The 24,964-nt window shown below is 37.8% G+C and overlaps 1 protein-coding gene across 13 annotated transcripts in view; it reads left to right on the top strand.

Annotated features, from left to right (window-relative positions):
• The window catches only part of STAG1 (STAG1 cohesin complex component), a 402,189-nt gene that overhangs the window by 196,656 nt on the left and 180,569 nt on the right, over positions 1-24,964 (top strand). For 12 of the 13 annotated variants that reach the window (XM_074031098.1, XM_074031097.1, XM_045385127.3 and 9 more), the window contains one exon: positions 8,304-8,380. The exons of the other annotated variant lie outside the window; for it this stretch is intronic. In XM_074031098.1, the coding sequence (XP_073887199.1) occupies positions 8,321-8,380 (60 nt within the window). In that variant the 5' untranslated portion in view covers positions 8,304-8,320. The remainder of the gene's footprint in view (positions 1-8,303; positions 8,381-24,964) is intronic. 13 annotated transcript variants of the gene reach the window in all.

The following is a 24,964-nucleotide window of genomic DNA, read 5'->3' as shown; positions in this document are numbered from 1 at the left end:
CGTCTCCACTAAATATACAAACAATTAGCGGGACATGGTGGGAGGCGCCTGCAGTCCCAGCTACTCAGGAGGCTGAGGCAGGAGAATGGCGTGAACCCGGGAGGCGGAGCTTGCAGTGAGCGAGATTGCGCCACTGCACTCCAACCTGGGCAACAGAGCGAGACTCTGTCTCAAAAAGAAAAAAAAAAAAAAAGCTGAACAGACCTATAATCAGTGGGCAGATTGAGAGAACAAAGAAAAGTCCCAGGATCGTTTGGCTTCAGACTGGTGACTTTTGCCAAACATTTAAAGAATTAATGCCAGTTCTTCTCAGTCTCTTCCAAAGAATTGATGAGGATGGAACACTTGTAAACTCATTTTATGTGGGCAGCATTACTCTTATACCAAAGTCAGGCAAAGATATCCCAAAAAAGATACCACAAAAAGAAAAGGGTCAGTATAGATTTCTGATGAGTATATATGCAAAAAATCCTAAACAAAAGACTAGCAACCAAATTTAACAGCATATTAAAACATTCACCAAATGAAAATCAGTTAATATGGTATGCCACATTAACAGAATGAAGGATAATAATCACTTGGTCATCTTAGTAGATACCAGAGAAAGAGTTTTATAAAACCAGCACCCTGTTCATGTTAAAAGAAAAAACTCACCAAACTAGGAATAGAGGAAAATAGAACATAATAATGGCCATATATACAAAGTGTATTGCTAACATATTCTATAGTGAAAATCTAAAAGCTTTTTCTGTAAGATCAGGAACAAGGTGAGGATGTCCACTCTCACCACTTCTATTCTGTGTATTATCAGAAATTCTGCCCATGCCCAGAGGTATTAGCAAGCAAAAAAACCACAAAAAACGGAATAAGTGAAATTGTTTCTGTTAACAGATGACATAATCTTATATATAGAAAACCAGGCCGGGCGTGGTGGCTCACGCCTGTAATCTCAGCACTTTGGGAGTCTGAGGCAGGCAGATCACCTGAGGTCAGGAGTTCGAGACCAGCCTGGCCAACATGGTGAAGCCCCATCTCTACAAAAAATCAGCCAGAATGGTGGCGGGTTCCTGTAATCCCAGCTACTCAGGAGGCTGAGGCAGGAGAATCGTTTGAACCTGGGAGGCGGAGGTTGGAGTGAGCTGAGATCATACCATTGCACTCCAGCCTGGGTGACAAGTGTGAAACTCTGTCTCAAGGGAAAAAAAAAAAGGAAAACTGTAATTATTCCACAAAAATGTTAGAATTCATCAATCAATTCAGCAAAGTAACAGGATGCAACATCAACATATAAATTTAGTTGCATTTCTATACATTAACACTGAACTTTCTGAAGGAAAATTAGGGAAACATTCCAATTTACAATAACATAAGAAAGAATAAAATACTTTGGAATAAACTTAACTAAAGAGGTGTATTAGTCTGTTCTCACTGCTGTAAAGAAATATCTGAGACCGAGTAATTTATAAAGTAAAGAGGTTTAATGTTTACAATTGTGCAGGCTGTAGAGGAAGCATGCTAGGAAGGCCTCAGGGAAATGTACAAGCATGGCAGAATTAGAAGGGAAAGCTGGCACGTCTTCACGTGGCCAGAGCAGGAGGAAGAGAGGGAGAAGAGGTACTATATACACTTTTAAACAACCAGATCTCATGATAACTCACTCACTCTCATGAAAACAGCACCAAAAGGGAAATCCATCCCCATGATCCAATCACCTCCCACCAGGCCCCACCTCCAACATTGGAGATCATTTGACATGAGATTTGAGTGGGAACACAGACCCAAACCATATTAGCAGGTAAAAGACTCTCTGAAAACAACAAAACATTGATGAAAGAAGTTAAAGGAAACAGAAACAAATGGAAAGACATCTTGTGTTCATGGATTGGAAGACTTAATATTGCTAAATTGTCCATACTACCTAAACTGATCTTACCGACTCAGTGAAATTTCTGTCAAAATTCCAATGGGATTTTTTGCAGAAATAGAAAAATTCTAAAATTCATGTGGAATCACAGAACCCTTAATACCCTAAACAGTCTGAAGAAGAAAGAACAGAGCTGGAAGCACCACACTTCCAAATTTCAAAATATGATACAAAAGTACAGTAGTTAAAACATCAGCTGGGTTCAGTGGCTCACACCCGTAATCCCAGCACTTGCGGAGGCTGAGGCAGGCAAATCACTCGAGCCCATGAGTTTGAGACTAGCCTGGGCAACATGGTGGAATCCTATCTCTACTAAAAATAGAAAAAAATTAGTGGTGAGGCATGGTTGTAGTTCCAGCTACTTGGGAGGTGAGGTGGGAGGACCACCTGAGCTGGGGAGGTGAAGGCTGCAGTGAGCCATGATCGTACCACTGCACTCCAGCCTGGGTGACAGAGTGAGACCCTGTTTCAAAAAACAAAAACAAAACAGTTTGACACTAGTATGAAGGTAGACATAGCAACTAATGTAACAGAATAGAGAGCCAGAAATAATTCACGTATGTATGGACAACTTAACCTTTTACAAGGGTGTCAAGAATATGCAGTAGGGAAAGGATAGTCTTTTCAACAAATGGTGTTTGGGAAAACTGGATATCCACATGCAAAAGAATGAAATTGGTTTGGACCTTTACCTTACACCTTAACATAAAAATCAGCTCAAAATGGATTAAATAATTAAATGTAAGACCTGAAACTTACAAACTCTTAGAAGAAAACATAGGGAAGAGAGAGCTTCATGACATTGGTCTTGGCAATGAATTCATGGGAATAACACCAAAAAGTGTCTGTGGATGGATGAATGGATAAATAAAATGTAGTATATACATACAATAGAATATTATTGAGCCTTAAAAAGTAAGAAAATTTTGCAATATGCAACAACCATGGATGAGTCTGGAGGTCGTTATGCTAAGTGAAATAAGCCAGCCACACAAAGACACAGAAATCAGTCACGTAACTGCTTCATTACACTTACATGAGGTATGTAACTCATGGAAGGAGAGAGCAGAATGGTGATTGCCACGGGCAGGGGGAAGCAGGAAGTGGGAAATTCCTAATAATGTGTATCAAGTGTCAGTAGTGCAAAATGAATTCGTTCTAGAGATAAACAGTCTGAGAAAGTGTCACAGTGTAGAGGAGTCTAATAAGACATGACAACTACCACCTTTGGTGGTATTCTGGAACAGAAAAATGATACTAGGTAAAACTAAGGAAATCTAAATAAAGTATAGGCTTTAGTTATTAATTTTATCAATATTGGTATATTAGTTGTGACTGTTGTACTATACTAATGTTAGGTATTGACAGTAAAGGATACTGGATCTGATGTGTATGGGATCTCTGTACTATCTTTGTACCTTTTCTGTTAGTTTAAAACTATTCTAAAATAGAAAGCATGTATTTTTTAAATGCTAGAGGAGTTCAGTTAAGAAAAATTCCTTGAAATTTTGAAACTAAAATACTAAACCCAACCAGTTCTTTTCCTCATTAATCACATACATAAAAGTTTCATCAAATGAAAAATAGGTATTCTAGGCAAAAGATGAGTTAAGAAAGTCTTAGTGGCACCTGAAAAAAGTTATGAGAGACTTCAAAGTATACTTAAGATTATTTGGGACCCCTAGTGACATAGCTTTGAAGCACAGATTGAAGAAACAGGACTTGGTCGTTTATATACAGTCTGATAAGAAACTGCCAAAGAATCTTAATAGTCTCAAATATTTAAATCTTAAATTGTGTAACTGGAGCCAATTATACAATGTCATCTATAAACAAGATACTTGGTAAAACTTTTTGCTCTGTACTTCATAGATTTGTATAACCACATGGGCAGCTTCTCTGTGCTTTTCCGCCTGAACTTAGAAATGAAATCTGGCTCTCCCTATATCAGATTATTTCACTCATGGCCTCATTAATTAGAAAGGAGAAGAGTTCAGCCTTTTCTACTCTCCGTTTTCTACTCCTTGCTTTTCCATACCATACTATGAAAGGTAACAATCTTCTCGAGTTAATTTTTTATTGTTATCATTTTATTTCTCCCTTTAGTTCCCTATGACTAAAATTTTTTGGTTGATCTCTTATCTCTAATGCATAATTTTTGCCTGAGTTCTCAATTTTCTTTAGTAATATCCTGAATATTTTGGGACTTTCTCTACAAAAATACATAGACACGAATTTTCATATGTTTTAAAATGGTTCATAGGTACTTTGGAATCCATGTGCCACAGGTCGAGAAACCCTGCCTATCTGGAATCTTATTAATAATAATAATAGAACTGAGGTGACAGACAGACATTATTTTTCTTACAGTCATTTCTTCTAAGTCTTACGTGAACAATGTTAGCACTGAAGATGAACTTACATTAATAGTTCTTGAAGATATGGTGAGTATACTTTGGACATCTTTGAACAGTTCTATAGCTCTAGGATAGTGCTTACTTTTGGTCCTGGGCTATACTAGCATGGCTCAAACAAGCTCTACAATTTGATATTCTAATATTTGGTAAAATTTCTGTTCTTGGTGTAGATGGACTGCATCCTGTGCGTCTTGAAAGATTAGTTAATCGGTATTCACATGTTATGTGCCAATACATGATTTTTAAAAACATTTACTTTAATATTTTACTTATCTTTTGTATTTAGAAAGGAAAAAATACATTAGTTTCCCCCCCCTCCCCCGCCACAAGGACTGTTATAAAGTGAAGGCTGCCATCTAGAGACAGACTCATCATTGGAAATGTAATCACAGTAATTTGTTTTCAAGGCATTCTAAAAAATTTATAAGTATCAAAAATGTATCTTTATTCATAATTTGTGAGGTTCTTTTTTTCATTTTTGCACATACTATGTAGACAGATCCCATGCATCCCAAGATATTTATGATTAAGCTTGAAAGGTATCAAAGTGTCTCTTTCTTTGCCTTTCCCCCAGACCCCCTCCTCAAATGTTGAAAAAGACTCTTAAATGTAGTCACTGCATTACTAGGTAGCTGTTAATTTCTACATTTCTGGCATACTGATATTTATTTAGTGAATCCTTCTCAGTTTTAGTAGGCTCAACATTTCTTGCCTCAGATTTTTTCTACCAATCCACCCATATTTATATCTAATCTTGATTTACAGTTTGCTCTTTATCAGACTAGGTTATGTAAAAATGAAACAAAAAATGGCCAGGCACGGTGGCTCATGCCTGTAATCCCAGCAGTTTGGGAGGCCAAGCTGGGTGGATCATGAGGTCAGGAGTTTGAGACCAGCCTGGCCAACATGGTGAAACCCTGTCTCTACTAAAAATACAAAATTTATTGTGTTTTAAGTAGAGAATAATTACACATGGTGATGCGTGCCTGTAATCCCAGCTACTCAGGAGACTGAGGCAGGAGAATTGCTTGAACCTGGGAGGCGGAGGTTGCAGTGAGCTGAGATCGAGCCATTGCACTCCAGCTTGGACAACAGAGCGAGACACTGTCTCGAAAAAAAGAAAAAGTGAGACAACAATAAAAATGATCCTGTCATATGCTTAGATTATCTCTAGTACGTAACTGGATTACATTTTATTTATTTAGAGTCTATAATCCACTCTGGAAAAGAAAAGCTTTAAAATGATTTATACACGGAGCAATTACTTTGAAAGCATCTACTATTTGGAAGGCTCTTTTGCTAAGTGTGTTAGACAATGTTAGTGTATTTCAACCACACTTAGACTTCAGTAATTTGGGGTAAGCAAGAATGGTGTGTTGTAAAAGCTATCAACTTTTTTTGGGTGGCTGTGGGGAGTCTTGCTCTGTCATCCAAGCTGGAGTAGAGTGGCGCAATCTCAACTCACTGCAACCTCAGCCTCCCAGGTTCCAGAGATTCTTGTGCCTCAGCCTCCTGAGTAGCTGGGATTACAGGCATGTGCCACCCACCCCTGGCTATTTTTTTGTATTTTTAGTAGAGATGGTGTCTCGCCATGTTGCCCAGGCTGGTCTCATCCTGATCTTAAGCAATCTGCCCACCTGAACCTCCCAAAGTGCTGGGAGTATAGGTGTGAGCCACCATGCATGGCCAAAAGCCATTAATATAAACTTAAAAGAGCCGTTTGTTATATTTGGATAAATTATTTTGCTGCTGAGTAGAGTTCTGTCTACTTTCAATCTTCTATGTACTTGTGTACCTAGTGGAGGGATGCATAGAAGGCTTGGAATTTCTGCCCTGGCTGACATCACAGAATAGAGAAGGAGGAGAATTGAAAATGACTGAGGAGGAACAGGGTTGAGACATTTCTTTAAACTGTGGTTCATAAATATGAGGATAAGAAAGTTTGCTGGGTCCTTCTTGACTTTTTTGACAATTTACCTCTTCATTGTCTTAACTTATCCCCATGAATAGGTACTAGGCATTTCGAATGGGGTGTTCAGTGCTGTTGGACCTGATATGTCTACTCTGGAGGTGGAGGCTATAGGTTTGGGTGATGGGAAAACCACTGGAATGACTTTCCCTGGTTTTGGGATAAAAGAGGTAGCTCGTCTCTTCAAACAGTATTTGAATCTGTGCATACGTAGGAATCTGACTTCCTGTAGAACTCAAGTTAGGAACTGGAGCTTTTAGCTTGCTTCCAAAATGGGCACGATAATGTATCAAAAAAAATGAATGCCCAAAGTAGGAGAGTCTAATACTGAGTATCTTTTATGCTACAGGCGCAATGCCAAATACTTTACATTTGTTAACTCACTTAATTCTCTTATCATCCTTATTTATTTGTTTGAATGTTTCCCATGTGCTAAGTAATGTTCCAGGCAATAGCAGTTAGAACATTGAAGAAAACTTCTCTGCTCTGCAGTGATATTCTCACCATTTAAAAGATTAGAAATCCTAGTTTCATAGAGATTAAGTGACTTTTCTAGTGTCCCATATCTGGTAACTGGTGGAGCTGAGAAACCCTACTATGTCTTATTCTAAAGACGTTGAGCCACTCTAGGATGACTTATTTTCTGAGGCTTCTGATGTATTTTTTAATCACTGCAACTACAATTACAGTCTGTTTTTATTGTTGTCTATATAGATATTTATACAACAATGTGTTTGCCAGCCTTATGTTCCATCTTTTGTGCCCTGTGATAGCAGATAACAAAAACACAGTATTTCTGGCAAACTTGTGTTGAGGATTCTTATTCTTGCCTTCTACTGAGTGCATATCGATAAGGATTATACAAATGTCTGATAGTGTTTAAGAGCAGTGTCTTTCAGTTTAGTTTTTTACGTTTCTTTTTTTTATTTAAAATGTATTTATTCATAATTTTGTTTGAGTAATATACTCATGTAGTTCAAATTTTTAAAGTGCAAAAAGCATGAATGTAGTCTCCTTTGTTTTTCTAAACCTCAACTGCCCATTTCTCTTTCCTGGAGGCAACCAGTTTTACTAGAGTATCTTTGTAGAAATATTTTAATGTGTTCAATCAAATATATTTCAATATCCATTCTTTTTTGTGTTTGAATATATCCTATAGATCTTTCCGTATCAGTCATAGATAGCTTATTTTTTGATAGCTCCGTCTATAGTTTTGATAGATTCCATTGACTTTGAGAGTCAATAAAGAGTAGTGGTTATCATAGTAGACAGTCTGCTTTCATGTAAACCATGGGTCTGATACTGGGAAACTTTTTTTTGCAAGTTGCTAAACCTCTAGATGCCTCTTGTCTCAGAAATAATAGTGCATTCTTCATAGGGCTGTTGTAAAGATTAAATGTATAAACATCAAGTGCCCGGGAGATAGTAAGCACCCAAATATTAGCTGCCACCACCATTGTCATTAATATCACCTTTTTATGTATTTCATCTGATCTTTATGAGCATATAGGCTTTCTTTCCTTTTTTTTTCTTTATTACAAACAGTGCTTCAGGGATAACCTTTTACAGTCATTACTTTGCACGTGTGTTAGTCTGTGGATGTTTTGCTACAAGTACAATCTGTGGATCAAAGAGTGTGTAAATTTGTAGTTTTGGCAGACATTTACCAAACTGCATACTGTAGAGATTGTACCAAATTATATACTTTTATCAGCAATTTAACATAATTTTAAATTATCTAGAACTTTATGGTTTATGGTAGCTTTCTGATGTTATGTCTAATTATGGTTAAAAATGGCAATTTCAAAATTCTTCCTTTTCCTTCTTAGGAGTACATTCCTGTCAGAAGGGCCTGATCAAACAACGTTTTATGTTTTAATATAAAGTATATGTTGGAAGGTTATTCTTTTGGGATTCTCACAGATAACTTGTTGATGCTTGAGAGAGTGGAAGTTGATCTGAAAGATTAACTGTAAAATCTGTCGTTCCACAGGTACTGTGAGAATAGAGATGTTTCGAAATATGCAGAATGCAGAAATCATCAGAAAAATGACTGAAGAATTTGATGAGGTATAGCATTCCAGTATTTGTACAAATTGCTTACTTAATACTTTCACATGATGAATATGTTGATTATCTCAGGTTTTGTTTTGATTTGATGTTTAGTGTAACTGAAGATCTGTTTTTTAATTATATATGATAATCTATGGTACTAATTCCAAAATTAATGATCTTTCGAGGTTTGATTATGTTGTGTGGAGTATTGAATAATTACTGGCAGGATAAGAAAATTAGTGGTATGAGGTAGAAGTAGATTCTTGACATTTATTTTGAAGACTGTCTCAAATTCCCAAATTTATAAATGCATCTCCAACAGTTTTCTGTTTGTGGAATGCTAATTGCATTAAAGGCTTTAAAGGGAAAACGGTTTGGAGGTCAGTGAATTCTAAGCAGAACCACATATTATACCTGTCTCACAGATTATAAAATCACGTTATGTTATTTAAGATTCCAAGACATCCTAATTAAGAAAAGCCCTGCTTACCTTCATTTAACCCAGAATTTCCCAAAATTATTTTACATGGAACTTCTCCCAAACCCCTGGAGGGTGTGTGTGTGTGTGTGTGTGTGTGTGTGTGTGTGTGTGTGTGTGTGTGTGTGTGAGAGAGAGAGAGAGAGAGAGAGAATGAATGTTAAACTTCTATTTGGGACACTCTACCTGAAAGTATTCTTTTTTTTTTTTTTTTTTTTTTTGAGACAGAGTCTCGCTCTGCTGCCCAGGCTGGAGTGCAGTGGCCAGATCTCAGCTCACTGCAAGCTCCGCCTCCCGGGTTCACGCCATTCTCCTGCCTCAGCCTCCCGAGTAGCTGGGACTACAGGCGCCCGCCACCGCGCCCGGCTAGTTTTTTGTATTTTTTAGTAGAGACGGGGTTTCACCGTGTTAGCCAGGATGGTCTCGATCTCCTGACCTCGTGATCCGCCCGTCTCAGCCTCCCAAAGTGCTGGGATTACAGGCTTGAGCCACCGCGCCCGGCGAAAGTATTCTTTTCATTTAGAATACATGTTTTCTTTGCTTGGCTTCACAAATTAATCACCTTTCCCATTTTCATGGAAATATTCTCGTGAGCAGTTTTACACTGATTGTAAATGCTGAAATGTTTCCACAGTTTTATTTCTGTATTGTATTTATGGTGAAATGAATTTATATTATGTATTAGGCTACCATTAATTCCAGTTTTAACAGTCTGCCTTTTGATTTAAATAACATTTCTATTTTTGGTATGTGTTTCTTTTTCTTGACTTTCAGCACTGAAATATTGATTGTTTTCTAGGTCTACTCTTTGACAGGGAGTGGGCTTGGGGTTTTATTATTATTAATTTTAACTTGGAAAAAGTAATACAAACACACATGTTAAGACAAACAGTGTGTGACCCGGGTATTGGGTTTTTTGAAAGTTCATCGGGTGATTCTAATGTATACCAAAGCTTGCGAACTACTGGTTTAAAGAAAATTAAAAGAAAGCCAAGAATTAACTTAGTAAAACTCTTCACGTATCAAAATAGAATGAGATAAAAACAGAAATAAAGACACTGTGAAAATGCACATATAAGAAGAAAGCATGACTTTTGTTTTAGGATTACTAAATAACTAGAAGTTGAGAAATTCAGGAAAATAAATATATACTTTTTTTTTTCCTGGAGACACAGTTTCACTCTGTTGCCCAACCTGGAGCGCAGTGGCGTTGTCTCAGCTTACTCCAACCTCCACCTCCCCGGTTCAAGCAATTCTCATGCCTCAGCCTCCCCAGTAGCTGGGATTACAGGCCTGTGCCACCATGCCCAGCTAATTTTTATATTATTAGTAGAGACAGGGTTTCTCCATGTTATCCAGGCTGATCTCAAACTCCTGACCTCAGGTGATCCAACCACCTCAGCCTCCCAAAGTGCTGGGATTACAGACATGAGCCACCACGCTCGGCCAAATATGTACTTAAAAAAATACTCCTGTAAATATTGTTAACTATTATGGTATATTGAAGGAATAGTAAACTATTAAGAAAACTAAGAATGAGTTACATTGCAAGTGAAATGACTGAAAAGGCATTTCATATACCTAAACATATTTTCTCGCAGTATTTGAGAAGATCAACTTAATCAAAGATGACTTTAAAAAGCACCATTCAAGTTTTTTTTGTTTGATAGTAAAGTAACACAGTTTGATTATGATATGAAGGTATTTATTTGAAGTGAAAATACTTACTAGATATTTGAGGCTATCCATTTTATCTTCTGTCACTTGAGGAAGATATTAGTCCTTTTGTTACTGTGCATACACCTGAGAAACTTGGTTTAAATGCGTGTATATTGTGAAATATACCTTATTTTAACAAGTTTATTATGTTTTTTTCTTCAAAAGACTATGTCGTTTGGCTTTCTGGGAGTTGAGGGGGTTAGTTTCGTTAAATTGTATTTTGTAAAATTCTGAAAGATCTGATAACTAGAACCACTGGATTCCAAGGGTCTAGAACGATGTCTAATTCTCAAGGAATAATCATTAAAATTTTATGGAAATTAATATATTGTTTTTACAGCAAAGTAAGGTAAAGGTGAGATGAGCTAGTTTGAAGCTGTTTAGATTTTCAGTAAAGTGATCTAAAAGTAAGTTATTGCCTGAGAAGTATACTTTGGCTCCCATTCTTTATTACAAACAGATTATTATAACATTTGTTAATAATCTTTTTAAAATACCTGTAAACCTGCACACAGCCAGCAGTGCTTTGTGATTGTAATATCAACCTAATTTAAAAATAAATTAATTCCCAGAGCAGTCTATGGGCTATTCAGTCAGTACATACACTTGGTTCTTGATAGAGCTAGCCGTAGAAAGCTAAAGCAAATTGATATTTCTTCCCCACATTTTTGGAATTGCACATTCATATGTAAAGTCTTTGGTATGTTTCCAAGGTCAGGTTGCATAGTTTTCATATGTTTTAAGTATAACTTTTATGCAGGGAAATTTTTGTAACAAAACACATTTAATGTATTCATTTAGTGCCTTTAATTCTTGCTTGTTCTTTTGCATTACATTGATAAATTGTGCGATTTTTGTGTATTGTGCTCTCTCCCGTGATAACTTATCTTGCAGATTTTTTCTCTTTTCCTAATTGTATGTACTTCTCTGAATTTATCCATTTCAGCATTTATCTAATCAAAGGATTAACATTATTAATAAGTATTAAAAGGGTTCAATAGTATGCAAACTGTGAAAAGGAAGTATTACAGATATGATAGGGGAAAGCTCAAATTGTCTCTAGTCCCAAATTAAAGTCTCTAAATTGTTTCAATTGTATATCCCATCACTAAACATTTTTAAAACTATCATTCTAATAGTGAACACCTGTGATAAGCCTCCTCTCTCTTCACCATGCTCCTTTTCAGAGGGCTAACGTTTTTAGCTTGTGAGAGGAGTGCTTAGAAGTAACTACGTGGTGGCCAGGCATGGTGGCTCACGCCTGTAATCCCAGTACTTTGGGAGGCCAAGGTGGGTGGGCCACCCGAGGTCAGGAGTTCAAGAACAGCCAGGTCAACATGCTGAAACCCCATCTCTACTAAAAATATAAAAATTTGCCAGGAGTGGTGGCACATGCCTGTAATTCCAGTTACTGGAGTGACTGACGCAGGAGAATCGCTTGAATCTGGGAGGTGGAGGTTGCAGTGAGCTGAGATCACACCACTGCATTCCAGCCTGGGCAAAAGAGTGAGATTCTCTCTCTAAAAAAAAAAAAAAAAAAGAGTATGTGGTAATTATCTGGGACCACCTTAGTTCTGAACTACATCTATTTTCTAAATATCTTATAAATAATGAATACATGAAAAGATTTTTTCCTTCCACCCTTGGTAATCAGAAGACTGAGTATATACCCTTGTTTGTTTACTGTATTAAAGTGTGCTTTGCAGCATATGTATATTGATAGAATTAAATGTATATAGTATTGCGCTATCATTATTTGTGTCAGTAATCTTTAACGGACAGATGAAGAAGACTGTTTCATACTATTATGATTAAAATACGTGATCACAAAGTGGTTTTCAGATATCACAGGCTAATTACTCAAGACTCAGTATTTAGACATTGTTCTAATGTTGGTAATGGGTCTATATCCTTGTTTTTAATAGTCTTCTTAATAATTTAAACTTTTAAGGTCATTTTCTTATTAGATTTTCATGGCTTTACTTTTATAGTGGACTTAGATGAACTCCTGCAAGAAGTGACTGTGCTGCCACATTTCTTATTTGCTTATGATTACATACTCAGGTTTTTGTTGTTTCAGTTTTCTTGAGAAATCTGTGCTTGGTGCCTTTCCATTTTGCCAGGAGTTGAAAATAGATACTATTGGCCAGGTGCAGTGGCTCACACCTATAATCCCAGCACTTTGGGAGTCTGAGGTGGGTGGATCATTTGAGATTAGGAGTTTGAGACCAGCCTGGCCAACGTGGTGAAACCCCATCTCTACTAAAAATACAAAAATTAGCGTGGTGGTACGCGGCTATAATCTCAGCTACTGGGGAGGCTGAGGCAGGAGAATCGCTTGAACCCAGGGGGCAGAGGTTGCAGTGAGCCAAGATCGTGCCACCACACTATAGCCTGGGCAGTGGAGTGAGACTTCACCTCAAAAAAAAAAAAAAAGACACTGTTAAGCTTAAAGTCATTGAATTGCTCATATGTAACTTAAAATAACTTAAGAAACCAGTGAGGAATGCCATTTCTACTGTCAACTCCTTTGAGTATTGAACTCTTTTTGCTACTCTTTTAAATTTGTTTTGTGACACAAAGCAATCTGAAATATGGACCAAGTGAGGGCATACCAGGCTTAATCTGTATATTAAATATTAGCAACAATTAATTTCTTTCTTTTTATAGATAAAAATAAATAGAAATAGAAGTTCTAATATTTTCTTGCAATACACCACTCCGTTTGTGTTACATACTTCACTGTGGAAACTGCTCCAAGATGAGAAAGGTAAACAGAATGTTAAAGAAACAAAATAGAATTAGAAATGACAAGTGCCAAAAGACAAATCAATAATTAAAAAATTGCAGTGACTCCAGAAATTGTATTGAATTTGTAATATGCAAAAGTGTAACAAAGGAAATATATAATGACTGAACCCTGCAGTTCAAACTGTTGGGGACAAGAGCAAACATGTTGAATAGTAGTAATAATAGCTACTAATTATGCTTAATAGATGCAAGCACTGTTAAGTGCTTTACATATACTTAATCCTCACAACATTTTTGTGAGGTGTAGGTAGTTTATAATATTGTTATCCCTATATGACAGATGAGAAAATTGGGGCACAAAAGGGTTAAGAAACTTACCTGAAGTCACACAACTACTAAATGGCAAGCCAGGAGTTGAACCCAAACAATCTAGCTCCTACAGCTGTACCTTTTTTTTTTTTGGAGAGTGAGTCTTGCTCTGTCACCCAGGCAGGAGTGCAGTGGTGTGATCTTGGTTCACTGCAACTTCTGCCTCCCGAGTTCAAGTGATTCTCATGCCTTAGCCTCCTGAGTAGCTGGGACTACAGGCACACACCACCACACCTGGCCAATTTTTGTAGTTTTAGTAGAGACAAGGTTTCACCATATTGGACAGGCTGGTCTCGAACTCCTAGCCTCAGGTGAGCCACTGTGCCTGGCCCTAAGTCCATACTCTTAACTACTACCCTATTCTGTGTTTTATGTAATCAGAAGTTTATGATACTGAAATGGCTGGGAAGAGATTACTCGGTAACAGTTACGTTCTTTCAGTTTGAACAACCCTGGTCATTTAATTCGTTTCTGGCTATTTTTACTATCAGTTTCTTACTGCTGATCCAGTAAGTTATAGAATTATACTAGTATTTTTTTAATGAGCCAATTATACTCTCAATCTAAAATAATCTTTTTAGATTGAGTCAGACCTCTCTATTACATTATCTGAGATATCCAGTCATTATGAAAGATGCCTAAATGAGATATTTGTGAAACCAAAGTGTATTCCAACAGTAACATTTATGTCAGTGTCTACTAGATTAAATTACCATCTGGATTAGTCATGATAAACTATGTATTGAGGATATACTTACATGCTGATAATTGGAAAATCTTTATCTTTCCGTTTTAAAACTTGTACAAAATTGGATTTTACAGTGATTCAAATAAATCACATTTATATTTGTCAATTATTAAGATGTATTAGATTTTTCAGCTAAAGCCAGATAGTAGGAATTCAGTTTTTTATTTATTAGAGGTATAACTTTTTGCTTGTATAGATACATAGTAGTTTACATTTTTTTTTTTTGGAGACAGAGTCTTGCTCTGTCACTCATGCTGGAGTGCAGTGGTGTGATCTGCGCTCACTGCAAGCTCCGCCTCCCGAGTTCATGCCATTCTCCTGCCTCAACCTCCCAAGTAACTGGGACTACAGGCTCCTGCCACTGTGCCCAGCTAATTTTTTTTGTATTTTTGTAGGAGAGATGGGGTATCACCATGATCTCAATCTCCTGACCTTGTGATCCGCCCGCCTCAGCCTCCCAAACTGCTGGAATTACAGGTGTGAGCCACCACACCCGGCCAGTAGTTTACATTTTTATGGGGTACATGTGAATATTTTTACATGCATAGAATGCATAATGATCAAGTCAGGGTGTTTGAGGTATCTCTTACCTTGAGTATTTATCATTTCTATGTGTTGGTACCATTTCAAGTCCTTTCGTAGCTTTTGTTTGTTTGTTTGTTTTGAGACAGTCTCACTCTGTTGCCTAGGCTGGAGTGCAGTGGCACCATCTCAGCTCACTGCAACCTCCACCTCCCTAGTTCAAGTGATTCTCTTGCTTCAGCCACCCAAGTAGCTGGGATTACAGGCTTGTGCCACCATTCCTAGCTAATTTTTGTATTTTTAGTAGAGACAAAGTTTTGCCATGTTGGCCAGGCTGGTCTTGAACTCTTGTCCTCAAGTGATCCACCTGCCTTGGCCTTCCTGAGAGCTGGGATCACAGGCATGAGCCACCGTGCCCAGCTGTCTCCTAGCTATTTTGAAATATGTAATATATTGATGTTAACTGTAGTCACCCAGGCCTGCTATCGAACATTGTAACTGTAAGTTAGATAGAATTTATATGCGTGGCTTGGTATCCTCCTTGCAGTAACGAGTAAATTTTCGCTTTGAGTTCACAAGATATCTGATGATTTACCCAACCTCTCCGTTTTCTCCTCACACGCCTTTCTCACTCTGGCTTCTATCATTATATTCCCTATCACCATGAGATCAAGTTTTTTAGCTGATGGATATGAGTGAGAAAATGTGGTATTTGTTTTTCTGTTCCTGAGTTATTTCACTTAATGTAATGATTTCCAATTCTATTCATGCTGTTGCAAATGACTTTATTTTTTTATAACCAGTTTCCTGTTTGTATATGTGTACATATACATATGTATATGTATGTATATGCTACATTTTCTTTATCTATTCATCTATTGATGGACACTTAGATTGATTCCATATCTTTGCTATTGTGAATAGTGCTGTGATAAACATGCAAGTGTGGGTATCCCTTTGATATGGTGATTTATTTTCCTTTGGATAAATACATAGTAGCTGGATCATATGGTAGTTCTATTTTTAGTTTTTTGAAAAATCTCCGCACTGTTTTCCATGGTGGTTGTACTAATTTACATTCCCACCAACAGTGTGTAGAAGTTCTCTTTTCTCCAAATCCTCACCAGTATCTATTGTTTTTCTTCTCTTCAATAATAGCCATTCTAACGGGGGTGAGATGATATCTCATTGCCCATTTAATTTGTATTTTCCTGATGATTATGGATGTTGAGCACTTTTTCATATACCTGTTGACCATTTAAGTTTTCTTTTGAGAGTTGACTATTCATGTGCTTTGCTCACTTTTTAATGGGATTATGTTTTTTTTTTTTTTTTTAAATTTATTGTTGAGTTGTTTGAGTATTCTGGGTATTAGTCTTTTGTTGGATGAACAGTTTGCAAATATTTTCTCTCATTGAAGAGGTTGTCTCTTCACTCTGTTGTTTTCTTTGCTGTGCTTTTTTATTTTTAGTTTAATGTATCTTGTTTGCCTTTTTTGTTTGTTTTTATTGTCTGAGCTTTTGATGTCTTGGCTATAAGTTATTTGCCTAGACCAGTGTTCTGAATTGTTTTTCCTGGGTTTTCTTCTACTAGTTTTATAGGTTCAGGTCTTACATTTAAGTCTTTAATTTATCTTGAGTTGATTTTTATATAAGGTGAGAGATAGGGGTTCAGATTCATTCTTCTGCGTATGGATATCCAGTTTTTCCAGTATCATTTATTGAAGGAAGGTGTACTTTCTGCAGTGTATGTTCTTGACACCTTTGTCAAAAATCAGTAGGCTATAAATGTGTGGATTTATTTCTGGGTTCTCTGTTCTGTTCAATTGGTATGTGTAGTTATTTCCATACCAATACTTTGCTCTTTTGGCTAATACAGCCTTAAAATATAATTTGAAGTCAGGCTGTAATGCCTTCAGCTTTGTTTTTGTTTTATTTCATTTCATTTGTTTGTTTGTTTTGCTTAACTTTGCTTTGGCTATTCTGGCTCTCTTTTGGTTCCATACACATTTTAGGATTTTTTTTTTCTGTTTCTGTGAGAACTGACATCGGTATTTTGATAGGAATTACGTTGAATCTATATATTGCTTTTGACAGTATGGTCATTGATATGGTTTGGATGTTTATCCCCTTTAAATCTTATGTTGAAATGTAATCCGCAGTGTGGGAAGTGGGGCCTGGTGGGAAGTGTTTGGGTCATGCGGACAGATCCCTCGAGAGTGGCTTGGTATCCTCCTTGCAGTAATGAGTGAATTCTCACTTTGAGTTCACAAGATATCTGGTAATTTTTTAAAGTGTGGCACCCCTGCCCCGTTGCTCCTTCTCTCACCGTGTGATTCACTGGCTCACCTTCACCTTCTGCTGTGGTTATAAGCATCCTTGAGGACCTCACCATAAGACGAGCAGACTCCAGTACTGTGCTTCTTATACAGCTTCCAGAACCTGAGCCAGTAAACCTCTTTTCTTTATAAATTACCCAGTCTCAGGTATTTCTTTATAGTAATGCAAAAAATAAAAAAGGCGACACAGTCATTTTACCAACCTTTTTAAAAAAAAATTTCAGTTGGTACCAACATTTTACCAATATTCTTGCGAATCATGAGCATGAGATGTCTTTCCATTCATTTGTGTCCTCTTCAATTTCTTTCATCAGCCTTTTATAGTTTTCCTTATAGAGATCCTTCCCTTTACTTAGCTTTATTTCTATATCTTTTATTTTTTGTAGCTATGTAAATGGGATTGCCATCTTGATTTTTTACAGCTGTTTTATTATTGGTATATAGAAACCAATTTTTATGTGTTGAAAAAACGTAAAGCACTTTACTGAATTTGCTATCAGCTCTGAGAATTTTTTGGTAGAGGCTTTGGGTTTTTCTAAATATAAGATCATGTCATCTGCTGAGAGGGGCAGTTTGACTTCCTCTTTTCCAATTTGGGTGCATTTTGTTTTTTTCTCTTAACTGATTAGGACTTCCAGTACCATGTTGAATAAGACTTGTAAAAGTAGGCATGTTTGTTTTGTTTCGGTTCTTAGAGGAAAAGGTTTGAACTTTTCCCCATTCAGTATGATGTTACCTGTGAGTTTGTCGTATATGAACTTCGTTATTTTGAGGTATATTCCTTTTTTGCCTAGTTTATTGAGAATTTTTATCATGAAGAGTTGTTGGATTTTACCAAATGCTTTTTCTACATCTGTTGAGATGATCAGAGGGTTTTTGTCCTTCATTCTGTTGGTGTTATGTATCACATTTGTTGATTTGCATATGTTAAGCCATCTTGAATGCCTTATGTAAATTTTGCTTGATCATGGTGTATTAGTGAGTTTGTAGTGAGATTAAATCAGTAATAAAAAGTCTCCCACTCAAGAAAAGCCCAGGCCCAAAAGGATTCACAGCTGAATTCTACCAAAGATAGAAGAAATAATACCAGTCCTCCTCAAACTATTCCAAAAAACTTAAAGAGGAGGGAATTCTCAGTAAGTCATTCTAGAAGGCCAGCATTACCCTGTTAGCAAAACCAGATAAGGACACAGCAAAAACAACAACAACAACAACATAAAGGAAACTACAGGCCAACATCCCTGATGAAGTTAGATACAAAAGTTTTAGCAAACTGAAGTCAATAGCACATGAAAAAGGTAATATACTATGATCAAGCAATTTGTTAGTGTATAGTTGTTCATAATAGTCTCTGATCTTTTGTTTTCTGTGTTATCAGATGTAATGTCTCATTTTTCATTTCTAATTTTTTTTTATTTGGGTCTTTGTTAGTCTAGCTAGTGATTCATCAGTTTTATCTTTTTGAAGAACCAACTTTTCATTTCTTTGATCCATTGTTTTTTTTTAAGTTTTAGCTTCATTTATTTTTGGTCTCATCTGTATTTATTTTCTGCTGTTAATTTTGTATTTGGTTTGTTCTTCCTACCCTAGTTCCTGAGGTGCATCGTTAAATTGTTTGTTTGAAACCTTACTACTTTTTTTTTTTTTTTTTTTTTTAAAAAGACAGAGTTTCGCTCTTGTCGCACAGGCTAGAGTGCAGTAGTGTGATCTCGGCTCACTGCAACCTCTGCCTCTCGGGTTCAGGTGATTCTCCTGCCTCAGCCAACCGAGTATCTGGGATTACAGGCACCCACCACCACACCCAGCTAATTTTTGTATTTTTAGTAGAGATGGAATTTCACCATGTTGGCCAGGCTGATCTCGAACTCCTAACCTCAGGTGATCCACCCACCTCAGCCTCCCAAAGTGCTGAGATTACAGGTGTGAGCTGCTGTGCCTGGCCTGAAACCTTACTACTCGTTTGATGCAGGTGTTTATTGCTATCAACTTTGATCCTAGTACAGTTTTTGCCATATCCCACAGGTTTTGGTATGTCGTGTTTCCACTTTCATTTATTTCAAGGCATGTTTTGATTTACATCTTAATTTCTTCATTGACCCAGTGGTTATTCAGGAGTGTGTTTTTAAATTTTTATATATTTGTAAGGTTTTCAAAGTTTCTCTTTGTATTGATTTCTGGTTTTATTCCATTGTGGTCTGAGAAGATATTTCATATGATTTTGATTTTTTAAAATTTGATGAGACTTGTTTTGTGGCTTAACATATGGTCTATCCATGTGCTAATGAGAATGATGTGTATTCTGTTTATGGCCATACCACCCTGAACGCACCTGGTCTTCTCTGATCTCGGAGAATAATGTGTATTCTGCAGTTGTTGGATAAAATGTCCTATAAATGTCAAGTCTATTTGGTTTAAGGTCTAGTTTAAGTCCAGTGTTACTTTAATGAATTTCTGTGTAGATGATCAAATGCTGAGAGCGAGGTGTTGAATTCTGTGTTATAGTCTGGGAGTCTGTTTAGATCTAGTAATGTTTGCTTTATAAATCTGGACACTCCCCTGTTGGGTGCATATATACTAAAAATTATTAAATATTCTTGTTGGGTTAATCTCTTTATCATTATATAATGACCTTTGTCTTTATGACTGTTTTTGATGTAAAGTTTGTTTCACTCATCATAAGTATAGCTGTTCTTGCTCACTTCATTTCTATTTGTGTAGAATATCTTTGTCCATCCCTTTAGTTTCAGTCTGTCTGTGTCTTTATAGGTAAAGTGCATTTCTTGTAGGCAGCATGTAGTTGGATCCTGTCTTTTATCTACTCAGCTGGTCTTTGTCTTTTTAGTGGAGTATTTAATCCATTTACATTCAAAGTTAATATTACTATATGACCCTTCGTTCCTGTCATAGTGTTGTTTTCTGGTTGTTTTGTAATATTATTTGTTTATTTCTTTTTCTCCTATTGTTTGTCTTTGTTGTTTGGTGATTTTCTGTAGCAGTGTCATTTGATTATTTTATCTTCCTCATATGTGTGTTTGCTTTACCAGTGAGATTTATACTTTTGTGTGTTTTCTTGATGGTAAACATTGTTCGTTCACATCCAGTTTTAGGACTCCCTTGAGCAGTTTTTTTGTGTAGAACAGATCTGGTGGTGATGGATTTCCTTAGCTTTTGCTTGTTTGGGAAAAAATTTATTTCTCCATTTATTAAAGATAGTTTTGCTGAATACAGTGCTGTTGACTAGCAGGTTTTTGTTGTTGTTGTTGTTGTTGTTTTCTTTTAGCAGTGTGAATATGTCGTCCCATTCTCTCTGGTCCTGTAAGGTTTCTGCTGAGAAATTTACTGGTAGTCTGATGAAGGTTTCTTTATATGTGACTAGACACTTTGGCTGTTTTTAGAATTCTGTCTTTGACTCTAAACAGTTTGACTGTAATGTGCCATGAAGAAGACCTTTTTGGATCCTAGCTTCTTGTATCTAAATGTCTATATCTCTTGCTAGACTTAGGAAGTTTTCATCTATTCTTTTATTAAGTAAGTTTTAAAATCCTTTCATTCTATCTTGGCCTTTTGGGACCCCGATTTGAACACGTGTGTGGTATTTCATAAGTCACAAAGGCATTGTTCATCTTTCTTTATTTTTGTCTGACTGAATTATCTCAGAAGACCTGTGTTCAGGCTCTGACACTCATTTTTCTGCTTGATCCAGTCTTTTGTTGAAGCTTGCAAATGTATTCTTTATTTTATTGAATGAATTATTCAGTTCCAAAATTTGTGGGGGTTTTTTTGTTTTGTTTGCCAGGGTCTTGCTCTGTCGCCCAGACTGGAGTGTAGTGGTGTGATCTCTCGGCTCACTGCAACCTCTGCCTCCTGGGCTCACATGATTCTCCCACTTCAGCCTCCCAAATAGCTGGGACTACAGGCACACACCACCATGCCTGACTAATATTTGTATTTTTGGTAGAGACGGGGTTTTGCCATGTTGCCCAACTTGGTCTCGAACTCCTGAGCTCAAGGAATCCACTTACCTCAGCCTCCCAAAGTGGTGGGATTATAAGTGCGAGCCACAGCGCCTGACCTGGTTCTTTTTAATGATATCTGTTTCTTTGGTAAATTTTTGGTTTATATCCTGAATTGTTTTGCTGAGTCCTCTGTATTGTTTTTCAGAATTCTGTTATATCTTACTGAGCTTCTTTAGAATAAATAATTTGGGTTCCTTTTCCAGGACTTAGTGATTTTTTTTTGGGGGGGGGGGGCATCTGTTGCTGGGGAATTATTGTATTCCTTTGGAGATATCAAGTTCCCTTGCTTTTTCATGTTTCCTGTGTCTGTAATTGATATCTGCACATCCGTTATAGCAGTTTGCTTCTTTGAATTGTTTGCTTTTGTATGGAAGGACTTTCTCCTGAAGATGTTAGCTGAAGTGTTCTTTGGGTGGCACTCTTTGGCTTTGATTCTGGATGCGTGCAGTCTCTGTACTATTTCTTGGGTTCTTGGGACACCGGGCAGCCAGTGTGGCATGGGCTGTGAAAGTGGCAGGGCGTCTGTGTCCCAGGAAGTGGGCACTGGTGTTGGCAGTTGCTGCAGTGTGCTAGACTGCCAGTCTCCAGGCTCACACGTGGTGCATACAGGTAGGTGCCACCTGTGGTGGTAGCAGCTGGGTAGGTAGGCTTAATCCTGTACCTGAAAGGAGTGTTCTGGTCCCAACAGTGGTGTTCTGGGCTGTTCCGTACTCTGGTAGGGGGCTGGGGCAACCAGGGCTGGGTGGAGTTGTCCTTAGGTCCTCTGATAGTGTGTGCAGGTGCCAGATATGGTAGGCAGGGATGAGGTAATCCCCAGGTTATCAATGGAATGCTTGTGTAGGGGGTGGTGGCAGTTGTGCTGCTACCCTGCTTGGTGAAGATAGTGCTGCCTTCAGTGGCAGACAGCCTAGACTGGTAGGTGGAGAACACGTGCACCACGCTTGCCTCCGCGCCACTGTGCTGGTGGTAGTAGCCCTTGTCTCAGTTACGCCTGAGATCTAGATGTGGTAGGCCAGGGTCTTTCTCATTTATGTTCTGGGGGCAGCAGCTCAATCTTCTCTTGTGTCTCAGCCCAGCACTCTTGGGCTCCAGGATAGTATGGAGTGTGTCGGGGTTAGGGCTCTAAAATAGTGCCTTGCTGTTGCTGTTCAGGTCTCAGGGAATTTGTGGGACTCGGCATGCGCTTCCTCTGTGGAGCAGTGCTGTTGTACAGTCTCCTGGCAGCTCATTATAGTTTCAGGGCCCATGAGGATCAAGGGGTTCTTCCATTGCTGGAATTGCAGGAGGCCACTGTGGGAATGTAGACAATTGAGGGTCTCTTACTTTTCTTCTCCCTATGTTGAGGAGTCTCTGTTGGCTCTCAGGTGATCCCGGCCAAGCAGGCTGCTTTGCTTTCTTCTCCTTTTTCCCTTTAACTATTTCCTGTCACATTCCGTTGAATTCCAGTGGATGACCTATTCAGGTTGTGATTTTATGCTTAGTATATGTATGTTTTTCCTTCAGATGGAGTCAAGCTCTGTTGCTCAGGCTGGAGTGTGGTGGTGCATCTCAGCTTACTGCAACCTCCGTCTCCCAGGCTCAAGCGATTCTCGTGCCTTGGCCTCCCAAGTAGCTGGGATTACCAGCATGACACCATGCCCAGCTGTTTTTTTGTTTTGTTTTGTTTTGTTTTGTTTTTCGTAGAGATAGGGTTTCACTATGTTATCCAGGCTGGTCTCAAACTCCTGGGCTTAAGGGATCCACCCACCTCAGCCTCCCAAAGTGCTGGGATTACAGGCATGAGCCACCACATCTGGCCTGTATACTTAATATTTTTGTTCCTCTTAGTGGATGATGTATGCAATGACACTAACCAGTTATCTTGAAGCCCCTCCCAGGTATAACTTTTTAACAAGGGTTGAATAAATGAGCAATTTGGTTTTTCCAACTTTATTTTTATGAGATTAATTTATTTTTGTGTTTGATAAACATTTAGTGAACACTTAATGTAGCCCAACTTTTAGTTGGGAACTGTATATTTAGAGACAGTTGTAGATCATGAGCCCACATCCTAAAGGGGGATAGAGCTTTGTAAACTAATTGCAATTATACCTTGACAAGTTTAATAGCTGAGAAGTATACAAGACTCAGTGAGAACCCAAAGGATGAGTTGATTATCTGAAGTGTGAGGGCTTCACAAAATATTTATGCTTAGAATTAGTTTTAAAACATGAATAGAAGTTCCCCAGAAAAACCAGGAAGGAGCTCTATCTTTCAGTGGAGTTTGGGAATGTATAGGATCACCTGAGAGAGCCAATCTCAGTCAAGGTTTTCAGTATCCTTAAAGTTTTAATGAAAAGTTGTTCCCATTATGGTGATATATAAGTTCACAGATGTGGTTTTACATCTTAAGCACTGACTATAACATTGTGATAAGTTAGAGAATGGCACTGTAGAATTTGGAATTTCTTCTGTTGATTTCAGGAATATGGTGTGTCCTCACAGATATTTATGTGGATAGTTTCAAACAACTGGTTGTTTTGTTTTGTTTTGTTTTGTTTTGTTTTTGTTTTTGTTTTTGTTTTTGTTTTTTGAGACGGAGTCTCGCTCTGTCGCCCAGGCTGGAGTACAGTGGCCAAATCTCAGCTCACTGCAAGCTCCGCCTCCCGGGTTCACGCCATTCTCCTGCCTCAGCCTCCCGAGTAGCTGGGAATACAGGCGCCCGCCACCTCGCCCGGCTAGTTTTTTGTATTTTTTAGTAGAGACGGGGTTTCACCGTGTTAGCCAGGATGGTCTCGATCTCCTGACCTCGTGATCCGCCCATCTCGGCCTCCCAAAGTGCTGGGATTACAGGCTTGAGCCACGGCGCCTGGCCGTTTTTTTTTGTTTTTTTTTTTTGTTTTTTTTTTTAAGATAGAGTTTTACTCTGTCACCCATGCTGGAGTGCAGTGGCACAAACTCAGTCTCTGCTCACTGCAGCCTCCACCTCCCAGGTTCACGTGATTCTCATGCCACCATGCCCAGCTAATGTTTGCATTTTTAGTAGAAATGGGGTTTCACCATGTTGGCCAGGATGGTCGCAAACTCCTGACCTCAGGTTATCCGGCTGCCTCAACCTTCTAAAGTGCTGGGATTACAGGCGTGAGCCACCTTGCCCGGCCTAATGATTCATTCATTTGATCAAGGAATATTTGAGTGTCTATTACTTTCTAAGCATTGAGGATATAGCACTGAATATACCAGGCAAAAAATAATCTCTACCCTCATGGAATTTACATTTTAGTTAGGGGGAAAAAAAACAATGAATAAAATACCTAAGGAAAATATTATGATATGGTAGATGGCAATAAATGCTATGCAGAAAAAAATAAAGCAGAGAAAGAAGAGATTGTGGGGAAAAGAGTCGTCTGATATAAGGAGGTCACTCCACTGCCCATCTTTATACGTCTTTTTACATGTCATGTGTAAGTGTGTATATAAAGGAGAAATTTATAACTAGTTGTATCAGAGTTAGGAAACTCTTGAAGTGGATACAGGAAATTTTTTCTTTTTCCAAAAACTTTTTAAAGTGATATTTGTACATGGTACAAAAACTAAAAGTTTCAAATGGTATACGTTTTTATTCTAGTCAGGAATTGAGCCAGGAATTATGTTTTGTTGTTTTTATCACTAATGTATC

This window comes from Macaca fascicularis, chromosome 2 (genome assembly GCF_037993035.2).
Source record: "Macaca fascicularis isolate 582-1 chromosome 2, T2T-MFA8v1.1".
Classification (NCBI taxonomy): Eukaryota; Metazoa; Chordata; class Mammalia; order Primates; family Cercopithecidae; genus Macaca; species Macaca fascicularis.
The sequence above is the reverse complement of the archived record's forward strand: the minus strand, read 5'-3'. Positions and strand labels throughout refer to the sequence as shown.